Genomic DNA, 21,486 nt, shown 5'->3' with positions numbered 1-21,486 from the left:
TTAGATGTCTTATTGCGATTTTGGACTTAGCCTTCAACTACTTAAGGTGTTCGGTTCTTCTTCTGTGATTAATTAGCATAAGTTTATTTTAAAGAAATTAACTAAGAAGGTTATAATAATAATCCCTTCATCTCTTCTCAATTCAGATTATTTGAACTTGATATGTAATTATTAAGTATCCCCATAATTATTTCTTGAATTCTATGCTACACTAAAGAGTATAATGATGGTTAGTAATAGAAGAATTGTTAGTAATAGAAGAATTTATACCTATTAATTAGTATTACACAAATTTTACAGGAGTGTTCGTTTGGAAAAGTAAAATGATTTTCCAATTTTACATGAATTTTTTATTTATCAACTTTTTACTTTCTGCTTGTCATATGAAATATATAATTTTTTCGTTAAGACATCTTTTTGTTTTCATTTACATATAATAAAAATAATATTAATAACACTTTCACTATTTTATATAGTTTAAATAGGTAGTAGCTACTTTAATTCTAATCTGCACAACTTTCTTTGTGTAATCAGAGAACGTATTTGACCAAAAGAAAAGGAAAGAAATAATATATCATAATCAAGAGAATACTTAATCATGAATCCAAGCACCACTGACAAACTATCATCACTTAACAAAGAATAGTACCAAAATTTCCAATCCTTGAAATTATATTCTTCAGAAAATATTGACATTTCCAAACATCTTCAGAAGATATGTCTCCTTTATCTGCATCTCTTGAAATATAAAGAATATTATTTTATAAAAACTATCAGCACAATATAAACAAATATAGATACATCTTTATTTCATTGTAATCCATAAGCATTATGATAAAAAACAATTTCCCTTCGGAACATTCATGATCATGACTTCTCCAAATGCAACACAGCCACTGCCCCTAACAGTCCTAAGAAGAAGATCAATGGTGTTTTCTTCTTTTTGCTGTCACTAACTCGCCTATGGTTGTGACTGAAAAGGAAACCAAAAAACAATAATTAAATAAAGAAAGGGAATTATAAAACAAAGATGAGAAAATGGTTCTTAACCGAAGAGAAGTGTCATACTCTAGTAAAAGATCAAACGAAATTTGCAAATCCAATTGCCCTTCTAGGTGACTTTAAATAGGCGATTTTGGGTAAGGGAAGGTGAAACGAATCAAATCATTAAAGATTTTTGAGCCAAAAAACTAAAAATGAAAAAGATCCATCAATTTCCTACTTAATTGTCCTGACCTTTAGACTTCATCAGTTTCTTGAGAAACTAATTAAAAATCTTAAATAGCTAGGGATGGAAAAGGTTTGATTGCAGAAAATTCGTTTGGAAGAGTTGGAAAATCCAGTAGGCCTATCACAATGATGATTAACTTTATATTGTTGTATAACATTAATGTAGTGATTTATAGCGGGGCAAAAGCGTGATCTAAATTTGAAGGAAGGAGCTTCCCACTTTTAGTATAATATGATATGATGATGATAGCTTCAAATGCACACCAAATACATGTGCAACACACCCATAATGTGACTAAGTGGTTCAATCGTGGGTAACTCGTATTCAAGGAAAGCATGCACCTGACCCTTCTCACAAATTAATGCCATTGGTAATTGTTATTAGGGGTGTACAAAGTAAACCGACAAACCGCATCAAACCGATAAACCGAGAAAAAAACCCGACTAGTGGTTTGGTTTGACTTGGTTTGGTGTTGAAAAAAAAAACCCGACCATAATTAGTTTGGTTTGATTTTAGCTAAAAATAGTCAAACCGAACCAAACCAACCCGACATTACATGTATTCAATTTTTAAAATATTTTATACATAAAAATATTTATTTGTAATGTAACTTATAAATATTTCTTAAATTTTTTCAAAGTTTTTTATCTATTATCATTTTATTCAAGCTTGAACTTAGAATTTTCAATTTCAATAAGTTTTATATCCTATGGATATTAGTAACTCATATAAAGTCCAAACCAAAACCAACTCAACAATAATACTAACAAAAGAAATTCAATTTACCACTAGGAATGACAATAATGTTGGATATCTATTCTTTAGTTTTGCATAATTAGTTTAGAGAGTGAAAATACATAACTTAAGTTTTTTTTTCTTGTCATGGAATTAATCATTATTAGTCGTACTTATTTTAGCATGACTTAGTATTTTTAGATTATGGTCATTTTTTTATGGCTTATTAATTAGCAATATTTTTTTAACTGATTTTATTATCTTTTGTTCAATATTTTAATACAATGTCATCACTCTTCTCACATTTTGTGTTATTTTCTTATGAAACACCTTAATTGTATAGTTGTATCTTACTAGGACTAAAGAAATATTTGAACTAAATGTTATATGTTTTGTATCAAGACTATTCCGAAAAAAAACCCGAAAAACTCGAGGTTGAAAAACCCGAATTTTATTGGTTTGGTTTGGTGTCTAAAAAATCCGAACCAACCCGGTCCATGTACACCCCTATTTCCCTATTTGTTATAGTTCAATAATTGCATTTTTTTGTATAATTCCTTTGTATCTTTAAGTGTGTAATGGTTAACTATTTGCATGCTCTAGTTTTTGTTCAAAATTAGGCGGCATTTCCTGAATCATCTAATTTAGTATAAACATTGGGTGTGGAGAATTTTTACTCGTATTTTCCATAGGTCTAATTGTCAAAACATTTGCACCTTCTTGTTTTATAGTCGTATTTCCTTGATATTACTCTATTTTAGGAATGCTGGTACAGGAAGCTTTCATAGTTTGGCCTTCCGAATAAAGATTTTAGAGTCAAACCCTCTGTCATTTATTCTTTTTCCTGTTCTAGTTGCAATTAACTTCGACAAATAAAGCCACTTTGCCAGTAAGAAAGGCCTAAAGGCAGACTTTCTAAATAGTTTGAGAGCAATTTTTTAGGAAGCTCTCATACAGCTTCAACAGCTAGTAGCGAGGATAAACAAAGTCATTGAAACAAGGAAGAATAGGGAAGAAACTGTTAGCATTTCCACACACTACTGCATCAATAAATATTATAAGATTCCAGCAGAGGAGAACAAGCTGCCAGAAAGTTCACAGAGCCTTCAGATGAGTATGCAGATGCAGTGGCGGAGCTAGGAATTTTGTCAAGGGTGTTCGAATTCATATAATCTATATATTAAGGTTGTTCAATATGTAATATATGTCTGTAATACGTAATAATTTACATGTCTACACAGTATATATTTTCAGCAAAGGGTGTTCGTTGAACAACCTTGCCGGGCTGTGGCTACACCACTGCGCAGATGGACACAGGATCACAAACTCGAAAATAGAAAGCTCCGAGCATAGAGATTGTTCATACTAAACACCACAAATTCTACCACTGAAATTCAGCAAGCATTATGATAACACTATCAGTACAAATATGCAACCACTATCTGTTGTTCACTATTCTGCAGGTCACATCTTATCCCATGCATTTTTCCTACAGTAAGGCTTGACTAACATTTGAAATCGCTTTTGAAGAAAAAGCAATTATACCTTATCTCTTCAGCAACTTATGTTGTACTTCTAAATCTTCATATAGAAGATCCAAGAAATTCAAATTCATGGATGAATTCAGTATGTAACCCCAGCCAAAATCAGGGATGCTATGTGTGCAACTATATATAGGCTATGAAAACCACTATCTAACTTCAGTCATAGTAATCCCCTAGGACCTTTTTTTCACACCAACTAGTGAACTTGAGTGATATTTGACTTATCACTAGAATTTGTTGTTTATAAGCCAATGCTGCAGCAGCTAAAAAGATTTGACTAAAAGAGAGAGAACGAAAAAACTTTAATGCTTATGGCATACACACAAAAAAAGAGAGAGAAACATTTTACAGAACAGATAAAATGATTTAACTGAAGGCAAATCTTGGGCTTCCACATAAAAGTCATGTGGATTCAGATTCAAACAGGATAAATTGATGAATGCAACAGCACACAACATAAAACTAGTAAAATTACAGCAATGGTGCAGATTCAGAATTTGATCGTGTCATAACAATATACAAGCAAACCAATGGAATATAATATGTGCAGATGGTCTTTCAATTTAACCACCACTAGCCCCTCATTGAAAGGGAATAGAAAATTGGAAGCTTCTGAAGCACCACAGGTGCAGCTTTGAGATCGTAAAAGCCCACGAAAGTAAAACTGAATGAGAAAGAAACAAACATATAGCAATCTCTCAATCATTCATAGAAAACCAAACACCTGAATCACAATGCTCATACAACTAACATAAGAGATGCAACATAGAAAACACGAAAAAGTCACAGGAACAGCTCTCATAACTCCCACAATACCCTGCACTTTAATTTATTCTAGGGTTGGTTTCCACTGGTTCAGAACTTCAACTCTGTAGTTTCCAGATCTATTTTCTTGTTATTTTCTGGACTACTGTGCTCAAGTAGAGGCACAATGTCAACTCCAAATGTAACAAAATGCTAATTAAAAGAAATACACACTTGCAGGTGAGGGCAACAGTATTTCTTCTGCAGGGTGGTGACATAATAGTTTCAATTACATGTGAAGAGGCAGCGTTAGTCATTTAAGATGCGATAAAACAGGCACACACTCAACATTATGAGGACATGAAGAAGGTTTAGTTGCATATGTTCATGAAAGCTTAGATGATCAGCAGTGGCACCAAGATGTGATCAAAATGGCTGCTTCATTTGGAAAGTAAAGAATCCAAAAGGAATTTGTGAAAGCTTAGTTGACCAGTAAGGGACTTTCATTTGGAACAGCAAAGGAAGAGAAATGTTAAGCACATATCAATCTTTCCTCTCAGCTACTCCATTTTGAGAGGGTATATCCCGACATGAAGATTCATGAAGACTAACATGTTGATTCATGTAGTTCTTAAATGATGCTGACATGTATTCTTAGCACTGTCACTCCACAATATATTTATAGAAGCATTAAACTGTGTCTTAATCTCAGCACAAAAATTAGAGAAATGGGAGAACACCTTTCATCATAAAGTATCCATGTCATTCGGAAAAATCATCCACAAAAGTAAAGAAATATCTCAACCTAACCTTAGACACAATGGGACATGGTCCCCAAATATCTGATAAACTAATTTGAAAGCTTAATGAGTTTATAGGGTGTTTTGCAAAATGACAAGACTCACATTCTATTGAAGGTACATTATGAAACTGAGGAGTAGGATGTCCAAATCAACAATGTGCTTCAAATGACAAGCTGATTCTGGAGCAAGCAACTGACCGAGGCACCCATGCATCAAGAATGTAGAGACCATCAGATACATGTCCTTACCAATAGTCTGCTTTGTCATAAGATCCTGAAAAAGACAATGATTGGGAAGAATGAGATCAGCAGTTGTAAATTTACTCACAGAAATCAAATTGAAGGCAAAGCTAGGTAAACCTATCACAAAGGACAATGTAACAGATGAAGTGGGGTCAACAGTCCCAGATCCCTTAATGGTATAATTAGATCCAGAGGATAGTGCTTTATGTGACCGGAATTTAGAGAATATTTTGGAACTACCTGTCATGAATATGTGGTACCAGAATCGATGATACATTTATTTGAGGAAAAGTGACATTTGTTACCTGACTCTGCAAGGGAAGGAACAGGAGCGGATCTTTCATTGATTCCCGAATCCTTGCACAATCTTCAATACATTGGCGGCGAATCTCTAATTTCGGACAGTTCCACTTTACATGTCCTGGTTCTTTGCAATAGCGACAAAAAAGGTCGTTGTTTCCTCCTTCGTTATTATTCCATCTCCCAGCAGTATTGTTGTTGTTGTTCCGCCTCCCAGCATCATTTCCATCTCCTCCTTCGGCGACAAGTGCATTGGTTTGCTGATTGGACAGAGTACTCTCTGTCATGTGATCTATGTCACCAGAATCAATGACACATTTGTTTGAGGAGAAAAAGTGTTAGGATCAGGTGTTTGGGTAAGTGCAGAATTAGACAAAGTAGTCAATTAAAGACAATAACAAAGATAACAGGAGAAAAAGATTTAACGTGGTTCAGCCAATTTGATCTACATTCACAACCAAAAGAGAAGTAACACCAGCATACACAAAAGAGAGTACGATGCACAAAAGCGAGTACAAAAATTAGAGTAATTAAATACTCTAATATCCCAAATACCCAAAGAGAATAACCTCAAAAGATCACTCCAAGAAAGGGTTCACACAAGTATTTCCAAAACAACTCTCTTACAATTATTCTCTGAAAAAAGAAGACAAGCTCAAGAAGTTCTTCCCAAAATTGGTGTGTCTTCAACTGAGGAGAAGTGTCCTTTTTATAGGGGCAAAACTTGGCCTCCAAGTTGGATAAAAAAGAGAAGAGAAATGACCAAACTAATCTCCTCCGCATGAGCCAAACTTTGGCTCCAAGAAAGTTTCTCTGCCAAGAGATTTCTATTAGGCATGTGCCTATTACAAAGGTCCAACACATATATTTTTAATTAACCAAAAAAATGGCCACATTATGAAAAGAGACATTTGTTACCTGACTCTGCAAGGGCTGGAACAGTAGCGGATTCTTATATGGATTCCTGATACTCTAAAAATCTAGCATACTCATCAACCGAGATTGTAACAGTTGAGGGTGAAATAGGATAACAAGCAGCAATAACTTGGCGGCGAATCTGTAAATTCGGACAGTTACGCTTTACGTGTCCTGGTTCTTTGCAATAGCGACAAATAATGTCACTGTTTCCTCCTTTGTTGTTATTACACCTCCCGGAATCATTATTATAATTCCACCTATCAATATCATTGTTGCTTCATCTCCTAGCATCATTTCCACCTCCTTCTTCGGCAATAAGTGCATTGGTTTGATGATTGGATAGAGTACTCTCTGTGCACAACACTTGAATGAAAACATCTTGGAGAGATGTGATCTCAGAATTCGCGAGAATCTGAGATTTAGCAGTCTCAAACTCAGTGGGAAGTCCAGCTAGAAAACCCATTATTGCCATTTGTTCCCTCTGAGCATGTTGCACCTTAATATCCCTACGAAATGGTAGAAGCATGTTCAAGTCCTCACTGGTTTTATTAAACTCCATTAAAAAGTACGTGGTGTGCGATTTATCTTCCTTCTCAGTACGGTAGAAAGCCTTACAAACTTCATAAACTCGAAATACATTGTTGGCTTTGCCAGAATATAGAAACTTCAAATAATCCATTCACTCCTTAACAAATTCACAGTGATTAACCAAACCAACTACTTCATTATCAATCGAGTTTATGATTTGCAAAAATAATCTAGCATCATCTCTCATCCAAGCCTTTTTAGTTTCATCCGTGGGAGGGTCTTCGATAAGATGGTCATCTTTTTCAACACTACGCAAGTAAACCCTGATTTTCTTACTCCAATCTAAGTAATTAGATCCATTTAATTTATATTCTGTAATTTTAGATACTGCTGAAATAATTTCAGTCACAGCAGCTTTGTCATCAGACATTTTTAACCACTGTTATCAAGAAAGAGGGGAGCAAAATCAACAAGCCAACCTGGTGACAGTTACGAGGTAATGGTGACGCGTGACGCCTCACTGAGTGCTCCTACGGTGGTGAGCCAAAGTAGCAGAATCCTTTCTCCAAAAGGTAAGAAATTCTTGAGCAAAATTTGAGCTGTACAGTTGAGTCATATATGGAAGAAATAATATTTAACGGCTACTTTGTTCTCTAACAAGTATAAAGGTGGAGATATAATATAAAACTGAGCATGCGTGGTCCTTCTATCTTTAAAAAATAAATTTTGGTCCGAGTAACTAAAAGCACTTCAACAAAACGGCAATATACTTAAGTTCCCAATGACTCGCTTAGGCCCATTGTTTGGATTAAGATATTCGAATTTGAATGTATATCTCAATGATTAAAATGTTGTATATAGATCTGGATACCGAATGTATATCTCAATGTTTAAGACTGTTTGCTGTTCAAATATCTGAATCTGCAATAAATATATAATTCAAATAAACAAATTAATAAAATATAAATTTAATAAAATACAGATCATTATTTGATAAACAATGAAACATTTATGTTTGCTAGTGTTGGTGGAGATGGTTTGTAATGGTGGTGGTAGTGATGGTTGGTGCTAGTGGCTAGTAATGCGGATGGTAATAGTTGTGATAGTGGATGTGGTTAGTGTTCTAGTAATTGGCCGGATGGTGGCGGTTGGTAGTTGTGATGGTGGAGTCGGTTGATGTAATTAGTAGTTAGCAGTGTTGGTGGTGGCAGCTAAAGAATGTGTGGTGGTTCACGATATTGTTGGTGGTTTTGGTGGCAGTGATAGTTGTGATGGTGGAGTACTTGGTTCATAGTAGGGATTGACTGCAGTTGTGGTAGTGGCGGATGGTGGTGGCAGAGGTGGCCGTGGCGGTGATTGTGCATGTAATTCTAATGATGGGGGTGATAGGTGTGGTAGCGACTAATTGTAGTGATTGACAGCGGTGGTTGATAGTTGGCAACGATAGTGGTGGTTGACAATGATGGTGATGGTGATTGTGATGACATAGATGGCTAGTAGTTGTGGCTGGTGATTTTGGACAACTAGTAATCTAAATTTAGATTTTTCAAGCATAGTAATTGTAATGGGCAATGGAAATTTTGTACACTAAACACATAATAAAATAATTTCTCAAGGGATGCGAAATACATAGTGGATAAGTAAAATGAAACCAAGAGAGTAATCAAATGCGGAAAAATGGTTTGAATTAATATCAATAATCCCAATGATGCTAAAGAATCATCAATGTAATTTTCATGAAGCCTTAAGTTAAACCTTCTACTCAACGGTGTGAAGGTATTTGACTAAGAAATAGAAAATGAAAGGTTAATGAGGATAAGGGGTCGAATAAGGACTCATATGCTACCAAACAGATGAAGACAAGTGATCGAATAGCTAACAGAAGGCGAGAACAACATCACCCTAAGAACGAGTGGAACATGACCATGAACCAGTAACGTGAGGATGCGCATGAACTAGTAATCTATGACATTGGATATCACCTCGTTATATGAGTTAATTTCTCATATGGTCACTCAACTACTAGTTATTATCTCAGAAAGTCACTTTCTTTGTTGAAGAAAATTAGAATCAAGAAGAAAGATAACTTTCAAAATAATAACTATTAATTGAGTGACTATTGAGAAATCAACCCCTCGATATATCTATGACAAATTGCAAAATGTTTTTTTTTTCTAGTGTTATGCCTTTTTGGTGTGTAACCAAATGATACTCCTCATCTCTTAATTTCATGACGCTTGATTTCATTTGTTCCTTTTTTTTTTTTTTTTTTTTACTCTTTGTTTGTCCTGGTTACATAGAAATGAATTTTATTCATCATCTGTTTTTCAGCTAAATAGACTCATCATCTTCAACAGGATAGGAATGGGGCGTCAATATGTTTATTTCATTAGCCATTTCTAATAAACTTGTCAAACCTAAAGTTAGGAATTTATCAATATGTAATGTTGCACCAATGTTCACCAAAGGGCAACTGCGGTACCAATCAAAAGCACAGTCGTCGCTACCGGATGGAAAATGGATTTTGGAATTTATTATACAGTTGTGTTCACTGATCCATGGTAAGATTCAAAGCATTTCTGTACTAGTTTTGGCTTTGCTTCTATTTGTAAAACAGTCAATTATAAGAAGTTTGTGACTTCTATATTAGCAGCTAGTTGTTTTATATCTTTGTAATATAAATGTCGAAGTACAAACTCCTGTAAGTTATTGATCTGTGAAAAGATTGGCAAGTTTATATTAAATTGAGAAATATTCTCTTGCTACTGCATATTCATTCTTATTTAAATGTAATAAATGAAGGCTTTTATGCTAGTTTATCCTTTCCAATAACTGACTCTACAACTATTAAAGTTTGCCACAGGAGTTTACTTGATGATGTCTAATACTCCTTTATGTGACATTTTTTTTAGTTAGTCTAAAAAGGAATAATATCTTTCTATATTACTAATAATTTCAATTTTTAATTTTGTATTTAGTGAAATAATTTATAACTACAATATATATATATATATATATATATATATACCAGTGTTTTAAAAGGCGAGGGCGTAAGACGGGGCGTTTTATGTCTGTCTCAGTGAGGCGTAAGCCCCATGGGGTTTTAAGAATAATATCTTTCTATATTACTAATAATTTCAATTTTTAATTTTGTATTTAGTGAAACAATTTATAACTACAATATATATATATATATATATATATACCAGTGTTTTAAAAAGCGAGGGCGTAAGGCGGGGCGTTTTATGTCTGCCTCAGTGAGGCGTAAGCCCCATGGGGTTTTAATTTTTAGTATTTTATAAAATGATATAATTATAATAAATATTTTTAAATAGGTGAAATAGCGTAACAAATTGAAGAAAACTATAAATAAGTGATATATATATATATGCTCCACCCCCACAAAAATACTAATTAGAACAATCTATTATACGCTACTTACAAGTTCAAGTGACTGCTCGTTAATTTTTTAAGATAGTAGAATACAAGATAAATAATTGGAAAAGAATATATATATTAGGCATTCTAGCAATAAAAAAAGGTCTTGACTTTTAAATTTAATGTTTCAGTTCCTTTTTAAAACATTTGAGTAATTACATGTTGACTTTTGAGAATTTGGGCATTATATTAAGGACTTATTTAGCAAATTTCGTTTTAGTTTGAAGAAGTTTTCTGGGCTTACGCCCAAACACGCCCCAACAAAAAAAAACTCGCCCCAAACGCCCGGGCGTACGCCCCGAATTGCTGGGCGTACGCCTTTGGAGACTTTCGCCCCTACCCATCGCCCCGGGGCATTTTTGGTACGCCCCGCCCCAGGGCTCGCCCCGAAAACGCCTTTTAAAACACTGACATATACACATATATATGGCGTGTTTTAAATCACAAGTTGTAAAAGTAATTCTTTTTCTCTTAAACTATCCAATCAAACATGTTCAGATAAATTGAGACGGAGATAGTATAAGAATTGCTAGAGGAGGCACCAAAGAAATGACCTGGTAGGAAATACTTTGTTGAATTAGTTGAGATGTGCATAAATTGAATACCACGATTTTAAAAAAGAGTTGCTAGAAGATAAAAGCACAAGAGTAGCTATAATACAAGACTTTTCAACATGTTCATCGCTTTTCTCTATCTATTTCTCTATCTGGAATTTCGCGAGACAGTCTCTTTTTCTTTTGTCCTTTGGAGGCAGGGGTGAATTTACATTAAAATAATGGGTCACGTGAACCCATGTTATCCGACTAAACTCGGTATATTATGTATATAATTTCTAAAATATATCTAATATTAAATGAAGAAACACATGATCAAATGAGATTGAGTGGAGCACTGATTAAGCATTGGGTTTAAGCCCTTAAGGTTACAGGATCGAACCCCACTAAATGCACTTCTGCGTCTTTTTAAAAAACAAAATCTAACATGGTGAACCTATTCTCTTGAAATCCTGAATTCGCCACTGTTTGAATCAAAACAGACCATTTTCGTGTTCTCCTTTCAGTCCAGTGGCGGACTCAGGATTTTGAGTTCGGGGGTGCTTGATAATAATAGAGAAGTAAAATTATCACTTCATGGATGCTCTATTAACTATTTATATCTGTTTTCTTTATATTTTCTATACAGCTATACACTCCGTGACTGAGTTCAATGGGTGCTGGAGCACCCAAAATTTGCTAGTGAGTCCGCCCCTGCCTTTCACATGTATATATGTTTGGCCATTCATATGTCTCCTCCTCTGCACACAGAAAGAAAAAAGCGAAGAATCCATATCAATAGTCTACAATAAATTAATGATTGATTTTTTGTAATCGCGATGTACAAGCCTAGGTACCTATTACCTCCTATCAATATCGATATCGAGTGATTCTATCCACTAAGATTCAAATATATGAAAAGAATCACATAGTGGCTTTCGTTTCTATTGAGATTTGACGCTTGATCTTCAAGAGTTTCTACTCACTTCAATCACTAATTCGCAAGGTCATATTGGTACTCTCATACTACTGTTGTAAATCTCAGGCCACACTGAGTTAAAATCCTTACAGTAGAAGTATTATTGACACCAGCGGCGTACGCAGGAATTTTTGCAAGAAGTGTCGACATTTTAATAGCAAAGGCGGATCCAGGATCTGAAAGTTTCGGGTGTCATACCGCTTTAAACAGTAGGTATGTAGCATATATATATATATATATATATATATATATATATATAATTGGGGATATAGAGTAGAACATATATATCAAAAGAAATCAGACGAATTCGATAAAATATTAGAAGATATGCCATATAATGATGACGAAATAGAAATAGACTCGATAATAAGTCAAAAAGAATTAATGGAATCCAGTGCATCTAGTTCTAGTCCGTTTCAAAGAACAACTGTTGGAGAACAATACACTGTAGATACTAGTAAATCAGTATCTACAGTTAGTACCCTATCTAATTTCAAAATGTTATCTATACAAATGCTTATTATTCGCGCTAGCATGATAAAAACAAATTAAAGATCAAAGTGCGAACAAACTGAATCTGATTCCAGCGTTATTTAAAAGTCAAATAAAAGAATTCACTAACGTAAATATAAAAATAGATAAACATGAGTCTTGAAAAATACTAAATTAAGAAAATTATGCTGTCTCTATACATATATTCTCATCATAATTTAAATGCCAAAGAGTTCTAAATTGAACTGGATGCTATGAAGAGTCAAAATTTCTTAATTTAAATAAACAAGACAGACCTTTAACTTGTTTCATTCTAGAGTTTCCTAATAAACTAGGAAATTTACAATCTTGGTTAAGAATTTAAAAGCTAAACTTTTGGATTTTGGATGTTTTGAATTTTTTATTGTGTTTTATATATATATTACTACTATATATATAAGGGCAAACTTAGGGACTTTTATAGTCCTCACAAGAATTTTCATTTTTTTTAACTTTTTAATTAATTACTTTTAGGTCTTAATCTTATTTATTTAAGTCAAATTTTTTATTTTTTTTTATTTTTAAGGTCTACTTTTTAAAAGCTATCGAACCTCCTACCTCATTTTTCATGTTCTTTGGTTTTCTGTTTGGTGCTCGATATCCGCTTTTGAGCCCAATTAATCTAGATAATTCGCACTGTATCGCGCCCATTCGGGGGAAGCGCTCCCTCCAAAGATTTTTTTCATATCCATGTTCGAACCCCTAATCCCTAATTAAGGGAGGAACAACTCCATTCGCTGCACAAGTTAAATTATGTATTTGTCTTAAAAGTTCATTAACTATGTATGGATTATTTATTTGTAACTAAATAACTTCAGAAAATTAGGATACATAACTTATAAATGTCAAATTCTGGCTTCGCATTTGATTTGAAGTAAATAATTTCATCAAAATGGAAGTTAAAATATTAAAGGAGTGGAATGTAAGTTTTGCTTTCATATATTGAAAATATACTTATATGAAATTTAATTATTACTAACGTAATTACCTACTTGTGGGACTACAATGGGTATATGGTTGTTGTTGTTGTTGTACACTTGTACTAACACAAATTATATTTCTTTAATTAAAATATTTATTTTTATATCTTAAGTTTGGACCCGGGCTTAGCAAGGGCCTCACATAACTAGTATATATATATATATATATAAATAAGAAAGAACCTTAGTTTGCTGGTTTTGGTGAGTCTAAAGTTTGAGGATGTCTAAGGTTCAAACCTGCTTAACCACAACCTTTTACTAACGGCTTGCTTAAAATATTTACCAAAAATAAAAGTTGACTCGGATTCGAACCTCTAACCATTAGGGTCAAAGTTAAGCTACAAACCAGTTCGCCAGAAAGAATTAATAGTAAAATTTCTATGTATCATTGTTAGATTACTAAAATAGCTTTCAAAAGTGTGCCAGTCGGATTCAAACTCGCGACCCTAGATAGTAAAATACGGCTTCTTACCACTGGCACTATGCAGTCAATTGTAACTCCAAGTGGCAGGATTACACTTTATCCTATTTCTTATACAGATATACATATATACACAGAGTTTCACTCAAGACGTTCGGGTGGCGTGACACTCCCACGCTTCTACATAGATCCGCCCTTGTATATATATACTACGTAACTTCACGTTGATAATCAAAGGTAAGAGCTACAATATCCCTTCATGTATATCACAAATCAAAATAATTTGTCAAGTAAATATCCACCTTGCAAACAGAAATAAACAAGAAAATACAATGCAAACTAGTCTTTGCGCTTAAAAATACAACTACATGAACTGAAAAGCTGTAGCACCTTGACTATAATTACTAGAAATAAATATATCATTAGTCAAAAACTCTCCATTCCTTTTCAATTCTAAAGAAAAATCTCCTATAACCAGAAATCATACCCAAAATTTTCAAATGTGCAGAATTACTATCCCTCCTGCTCAAACTTATCCGAATTCCCTTGGGATTCGTTGTTCTTCTCGAATTCAGCAATAACCTTTGCCTCTACATCTTTTTCCACCTGTAGTATTGGTGAGTATGTCGTGAACCAAGATGATCCACTAAGGGTCATTGGGCCGACGAAAGTGTTGGAGAGTTTTATTTGGGATCCAGGCCCAATTAACAACTGAACTGGTTAAGGACTCCACGTTAGAAAGAACGGTTTTTGTGCGTATTATGATGTTCAGTTATCTCTCATCTCTCTGCTCTGTAACTTCCTCATCCCAATTTTGTATCAGTAATTCTCATCCCTTTCTTCTTAGATCTGTTTAATTTGCGTTCTACTTTGTAATTCCAGTTTAGCGTTTAATATAAAAAGTCAGCTCTATTGAACAAGAGTTGTCTATTCTCTGTTTGTTTCAGAGTAGTAATCCGAATGTGCTTCCATACATTTCTGCAAAGCAGAAGTGACTTCGAAACACTTTTCTACAATGTCATCGAAACACTTTTCTACAATGTCATCTTTGTTCTTTTCTCCTTGTTTGATGCATTTTTCCCATTTGTGTCTTTTCTACTTTTTCCTCCAAAATGATGGTATCTTTTTCAAGAATTTATTCTTGGATTTCTAGATTGTTCTCGGTTCCGAGGGGTTTGTGGGGATTCTGAAGAGTATGTTTTAATGCATATATGGTTATATTTCAAGTAAGAAAAGAAAAAACAATCGATAATTGATGTGTGAAACTCGCAAAAAAATAATAGTTTAGGTGTGTGTTTGACCATTATCCTTATTATTTTTAGGCACAATAAATTAATAATTATACTGCCCATAACTTCACATTGATATTCGAAAGGTAAGAGCTACAAAATCCCTTCATGTATATCATCAAAATAATTTATCAAGGAAATACAATGCAAATTACTCTTTGCACTTAAAAATACAATTCTATGAACAGAAAATCTATAGCAACTTTATTACAATTATTGGAAATAAATATATCATTAGTCAAAAAATCTCCTAAATTCCTTCATACCCAAAATCTTCTAATTGTGTGAAATTACTTATTTGCCCCTTCTGATTCGTTGTTTTTCTCGAATTCTGCGAAAACCTTAGCCTCGACATCTTTTTCCACCTGTAATATTGGTGCGTAATACTCCGAATGTGCTTCCATACATTTCTGCAATGCAGAAGTTACTTGGAAACACTTTTCTACAATGTCTTCTTTGTTCTTTTCACCTTGTTCGACGCATTTTTCCCACTCTGTAAATGTATCTCTACATCCACCTTCTTTCATGAAAAGACAGAACCCGCATTCTTCTTCTTCCTTTTCTTCGTCTTGTTTTTCTACTTTTGACTCTAAATTGGTGGTGTCTTTTTCTGGAATGTGTTGTTGGGTTTGTGGGGATTTTGAAGAAGACATAGTATTGGAGTTGGTAGAGCTACTAGGGTTTGAGAATGAAGGCGGAAATAAAAGATCTCTCATTGTCGCTCTTAAACCCTTTTTCTCAAAGAATAAGGAATAACTTCTTTTTTTTTTTTTGGTCAATCACCTTTATTTTTATTTTTTTTTCTTTTTATCATTTTTGGTTTTGGGTGTCAGCCACTAGATTGTATTGGTTGGAGGCGGGTGCGTTGGTAGATGAATATACGGTGACCTTCTAGCAAATCAGATTCTTTTTTCTTTTTGAACAAGTCAGAACCTGATTAACTCACAAAAAGAATACTCTTTTTCAAAAAATAATAATAATAATATGTTGTATTCTCTTTTTTTATTTAATAACTAGGGCTACGCTAGTATTTTCCTTTTGAACTTTTTTTCATTAAATAGTATTTCCTGATTAAATAAGTAAAAATGAGATTAACAAAATAAAAGGAAAAAAAAAACATCTGAATTTTAAGGGGGAAGAAGATGCAAGTGTTCTTTCTCATGGCATTGGATGGAAGAGAATGTTGGGTCTCACATAGTCGTGATGTAAGTGCTTACCTCATCTTAGTCGTGATGTAAGCGCTTACCTCATCTTAGTCGTGATGTAAGCGCTTACCTCATCTTAGTCGTGATGTAAGCGCTTACCTCATCATAGGAAATTCATTCCTATAAATAGGTAGCTTATGGTTCATTTGTATGAAATCATCAAGATCATTTGCTAAACACATCCCAAAGAGAGAAAAAAAAATCTAAGAGAAATACTCTTAGTGAAAGGCCTAAGTAAGAGAAGGTCTTTGAGAGAATTTTCTGTGGTAAAATTCTTGAGTGTGGGATTGGGGTTGTGAGGTTGAGTGTTGTAAACACTTGTAATATTTCTTCTTTAATAAGATCTGCAGCAGCAACGTGGACGTAGCTCTCACATTGAGGGTGAACCACTATAAATCTGTGTGTGCTATTTATTCTTCGCTTACATCACGGCGTAAGTAGGTTCTGTCTAAGGAGGTTGGTATTTAAGTGGTCCAGCTGTGACCCTCCAATCTTTCCTGGGAACCTGCTTACAAAGGTCGGATTTGGGATTCAAATCCTAACAACTGGTACCAGAGCAACAGGTTGTGTTGTGATTTAGAAACGATGGGAGGCGAAGATGGTACGACGCACGACATCGGTAAATTCGATGGTACAGATTTTGCGTTCTGGAGAATGCAAATTGAAGATTATTTATATGGCAGAAAGCTTCATGAACCTCTGAGTCCGAAACCAGAGGAGATGAAGCAAGCAGATTGGAATCTCCTCGACAGACAAGTTCTGGGAGTCATTCGGCTGACGCTGTCGAAGAACGTTGCTCACAACGTGGCAAAGGAGAAGACCACCGCAGATATGATGAAGGTATTGTCTGACATGTATGAGAAACCTTCGGCAAATAATAAGGTATTTCTCATGAAGAAACTATTTCATCTAACGATGATGGAAAATGCTCATGTTGCTGCACACGTAAATGAATTCAATACCATTGTAAATCAATTGTCATCGGTAAAAATTGACTCCGATGATGAAGTGCAAGCTCTAATTTTGTTGGCATCCCTACCAAATAGCTAGGAGCCAATGAGAGCAGTGGTTAGTAATTCTGTCGGCAGTGACAAACTAAAGTTCAACGATGTTAGGGATCGTATCCTTGCTGAGGAAGTGCGCAGGACAGATTCTGGAGAGGCATCGACGAGTTCTGCTTTTAATGTTGAAAACAGAAGTAGAAATTATGACAGAAACTACAACCGAAATAGGGGCAGATCGAAGTCAAGGAATGGCAAGGGTCAATCCAGACCAGGACGAACATTTGATTGTTGGAACTGTGGAAAACCAGGTCACTTCAAGAAGAACTGCAGGGCGCCAAAGAAGGAGGACAACAAGGGGGCTGAAATCAACGCTGCTACGGAAGACATTGGCGATGCGTTGTTGCTATCGGTTGACAGCCCGATAGACTCTTGGGTGCTTGACTCAGGAGCGTCCTTTCATACCACCCCACATCATGATATAATGACAAACCACGCGGCTGAGAATCTCGGCAAAGTTTATTTAGCCGATGGAGAGCCGCTAGACGTTGTTGGCATGGGAGACATTAATTTGAAGATGTCAAATGGATCCTCGTGGAAGATTACAAAAGTTAGACATGTTCCAAAGCTGATGCGAAACCTGATCTCAGTAGGTCAGCTTGATGATGAGGGATATGATCTCAACTTTGGTAATGGGTCTTGGAAGGTGGCGAAAGGTGCTATGGTAGTTGGCTGAGGAAAGAAGATTGGCACTCTCTACATGACGGCTAGCTGTTGTGATACTGTTGTTGTGGTTGACAACACAAAGAAGACAGATTTGTGGCATTGTCGGCTGGGGCATATCCGCCAGAAGGGGATGAAGCTGTTGGTGACAAATGGCTTAATTCCGGAGCTGAAGACGGTGGACCTTCATACGTGTGAGAGCTGCATTCTCGGAAAACAAAAGCGAGTAAGCTTCTCAAATGCAGGTAGGGAGTTGAAGGTCGAGAAGCTGGAATTGGTGCACACAGACGTGTGGGGACCTACCACTGTCCCCTCTCATGGAGGATCACACTATTACGTGACCTTCATTGATGATTCAACTAGGAAGGTGTGGGTTTACTTTATGAAAAATAAATCCGATGTGTTTAGTGTATTCAAAAGATGGAAAGCCATGGTTGAGAATGAAACAAACCTCAAGTTGAAGTGTTTGAGGTCTGACAACGGCGGAGAATACACTGATGGTGATTTCAAACGGTACTGTGCCGATAATGGAATCAAGATGATCAAGACTATTCCTGGAACGCCGCAACAAAATGGAATAGCCGAAAGAATGAACCGAACGTTGAACGAGTGTGCTCGGAGTATGAGAATACACTCTGGACTGCCCAAGACATTCTGGGCAGATGCAGTCAATACCGCGGCCTTCTTAATTAACCGAGGACCGTCAGTTCCCTTGGATTTCAGAATTCCAGAAGAAGTCTGGAGTGGCAAGAAGGTAAATCTTTCATTTCTGAAAGTGTTCGACTGCTTATCATATGTTCATAATGATGATACGGCTAGAAGCAAGATTGATCCAAAATCAAAGAAGTGTTACTTTATTGGCTATGGTGACACCGAGCTTGGTTACCGATTTTGGGATGAACAAAATCGGAAGATCATCCGAAGCAGGAATGCTGTCTTCAACGAAGAGGTACTGTACAAAGACAAGCTGCAAAAGAATTCAGAATGTCAGGACAAAGAATCGGAAATAGTCGATTTGAGGGACTTTCCGACACCTGAGCCGCAGCCAGGTACAGCCGAGGCAGAGGAACAAACAATCCGAGAAGGTGCTGATGAAAGTGCCGATTCTGAAACAAATAAGCAGACGCCAATCACAGAACTGCGTAGATCATCCAGAATCAGGAAGCCGATTCACAGGTACTCTCCATCCCTCAACTACATTCTACTCACTGATAGAGTGGAGCCGGAATGTTATGAAGAAGCAATGCAAGTCGATGAATCGACTAAGTGGGAGCTGGCAATGAAAGATGAGATGGATTCACTATCGGCAAATCATACATGAGAGTTAGCCGAGTTGCCAAAGGATAAGAAAGCATTGCAAAACAAATGGGTTTATCGGATAAAGGAAGAACCCAATGGAAGCAAGCGTTATAAAGCAAGGCTGGTTGCAAAGGGATTTCAACAGAAAGAAGGCATCGACTATACGGAGATCTTCTCTCCCGTAGTCAAAATGGTGACTATCAGAACTGTTCTTGGACTGGTAGCAAAGGAAAATCTACATCTGCAACAGATGGACGTGAAAACTGCATTTCTTCACGGTGATCTAGATGAGGAAATCTACATGCGACAGCCGGAGGGATTCAAAGTCAAAGGAAAGGAGAATCTGGTGTGCAAACTTCAAAAGAGTCTGTACGGACTAAAACAGGCTCCAAGACAGTGGTATTTAAAGTTTGACAGCTTTATGAAGAAAACTGATTTTTCAAGGTGCGAGGCAGATCACTGCTGTTACTTCAAAAAATTTGAAGACTCGTACATGATACTGCTACTCTATGTCGACGACATGCTAATCGTAGGAGCAAACCTACAGGAGATTGATCGGTTGAAAAAAGGGTTATCGGAAGAGTTTGCAATGAAGGATTTGGGAGCTGCAAAGCAAATCCTTGGGATGAGAATCAACCGAAGCAAGGAGGGCATCAAACTCTCACAAGAAGAATATGTGAGGAAAGTTATCAAAAGGTTTAACATGCATGATGCCAAGCCAGTCAGCACTCCCTTGGCTGGACACTTTCGGTTGTCAAAGGATCAGTCGCCGACAACCGAGGATGAGAAGAAGCAGATGGACAAGATACCTTATGCATCTGCAATCGGTAGTCTTATGTATGCAATGATATGTACAAGGCCAGACATTGCACATGCAGTGGGAGTTGTCAGCCGATTTATGAGCAATCCGGGAAAGCAACACTGGGAGGCTGTGAAGTGGATATTCAGATATGTGAAAGGCAGCTCGAGTTTAGCTCTGTATTTCCGAAAATAAAAAACAGGATTGCAAGGGTATGTTGATGCTGACAACGGTGGTGATATTGATAGCAGAAAGCGCACATCCGGGTATGTTTACACATTCGGAGGTACTGCAATCTCTTGGGTTTCCAAGTTGCAAAAGATAGTAGCTCTCTCTAGTTGTGAGGCTGAGTACGTTGCTGTGACGGAGGCCACAAAGGAAATGATGTGGCTACAATCTTTTCTGCGGGAATTGGATCAGGACCACGAGGGAAGTATGCTATATTGTGATAGCCAAAGTGCCATTCATTTGGCAAAGAACCCGGTCTACCATGCTCGAACGAAGCACATACAACTCCGGTACCATTTCATTAGATCAGCTTTGGAAGATGGAGCGTTAGTGCTTGAGAAGATCGCAGGGAGTCAGAATCCAGCAGACATGCTGACAAAGGCAGTGACGATAGACAAACTGAAGCAATGTTCAGCTTCAGTTGGCCTGCAAGAAGTATGAAACTAGGAAAGAGCTGCTGCATCGATCAAAGTGTGAAGACAAATTAAAATTAGTCTTCAAGTGGGAGATTTGTTGGGTCTCACATAGTCGTGATGTAAGCGGTTACCTCATCTTAGTCGTGATGTAAGCGCTTACCTCATGATAGTCGTGATGTAAGCGCTTACCTCATCATAGGAAATTCATTCCTATAAATAGGTAGCTTATGGTTCATTTGTATGAAATCATCAAGATCATTTGCTAAACACATCCCAAAGAGAGAAAAAAAAAATCTAAGAGAAATACTCTTAGTGAAAGACCTAAGTAAGAGAAGGTCTTTGAGAGAATTTTCTGTGGTAAAATTCTTAAGTGTGGAATTGGGGTTGTGAGGTTGAGTGTTGTAAACACTTGTAATATTTCTTCTTTAATAAGATCTGCAGCAGCAACGTGGACGTAGCTCTCACATTGAGGGTGAACCACTATAAATCTGTGTGTGCTATTTATTATTCGCTTACATCACGGCGTAAGTAGGTTCTGTCTAAGGAGGTTGGTATTTAAGTGGTCAAGTTGTGACCCTCCAATCTTTCCTGGGAACCTG

At 36.1% G+C, this 21,486-nt stretch overlaps 2 protein-coding genes across 5 annotated transcripts; both read right to left on the bottom strand.

The window, feature by feature from the left end:
* Positions 1-704: 704 nt before the first annotated feature.
* LOC132614475 (uncharacterized) lies at positions 705-7,678 on the bottom strand. 4 transcript variants are annotated; one of them, XM_060328931.1, is made up of 3 exons: positions 5,605-6,470; positions 5,160-5,330; positions 705-973 (listed from the first exon to the last, which is right to left on the bottom strand). In XM_060328931.1, the coding sequence occupies exons 1-2, from the start codon at positions 5,884-5,886 to the stop codon at positions 5,163-5,165; spliced, it is 450 nt and encodes a 149-aa protein (XP_060184914.1). In that variant the 5' UTR covers positions 5,887-6,470; the 3' UTR covers positions 705-973; positions 5,160-5,162. The 4 variants fall into 4 exon arrangements, with proteins under 4 accessions (XP_060184914.1, XP_060184913.1, XP_060184912.1 ...); XM_060328930.1 differs by lacking the exon at positions 705-973 and adding an exon at positions 7,525-7,678 and having other exon boundaries at positions 4,954-5,330; positions 5,605-5,891; XM_060328929.1 differs by lacking the exon at positions 705-973 and adding an exon at positions 6,518-7,503 and having other exon boundaries at positions 4,955-5,330; positions 5,605-5,891.
* A 7,828-nt stretch (positions 7,679-15,506) lies between these two features.
* On the bottom strand, positions 15,507-15,932 carry LOC132613169 (uncharacterized). Its single transcript, XM_060327218.1, has one exon. It carries the CDS (start codon positions 15,930-15,932, stop codon positions 15,507-15,509), a length of 426 nt encoding a protein of 141 aa, XP_060183201.1.
* Positions 15,933-21,486: the final 5,554 nt, after the last annotated feature.

This window comes from Lycium barbarum, chromosome 10 (genome assembly GCF_019175385.1).
Source record: "Lycium barbarum isolate Lr01 chromosome 10, ASM1917538v2, whole genome shotgun sequence".
Lineage (NCBI taxonomy): Eukaryota > Viridiplantae > Streptophyta > Magnoliopsida > Solanales > Solanaceae > Lycium > Lycium barbarum.
Note: the sequence above shows the minus strand (reverse complement) of the source record. Positions and strands in the feature narration are given on the sequence as shown.

What these genes read in the sequence shown, in the direction of transcription:
- LOC132613169 (XM_060327218.1), bottom strand. Translation starts at nt 15,932, where the DNA reads ATGAGAGATCTTTTATTTCCGCCTTCATTCTCAAACCCTAGTAGCTCT.
- LOC132614475 (XM_060328930.1), bottom strand. Translation starts at nt 5,886, where the DNA reads ATGACAGAGAGTACTCTGTCCAATCAGCAAACCAATGCACTTGTCGCC. An exon ending in TCCTTCCCTTGCAGAGTCAG is followed by an intron (nt 5,331 to 5,604) that starts GTAACAAATGTC and finishes TGTCTTTTTCAG; the next exon opens with GATCTTATGACAAAGCAGAC.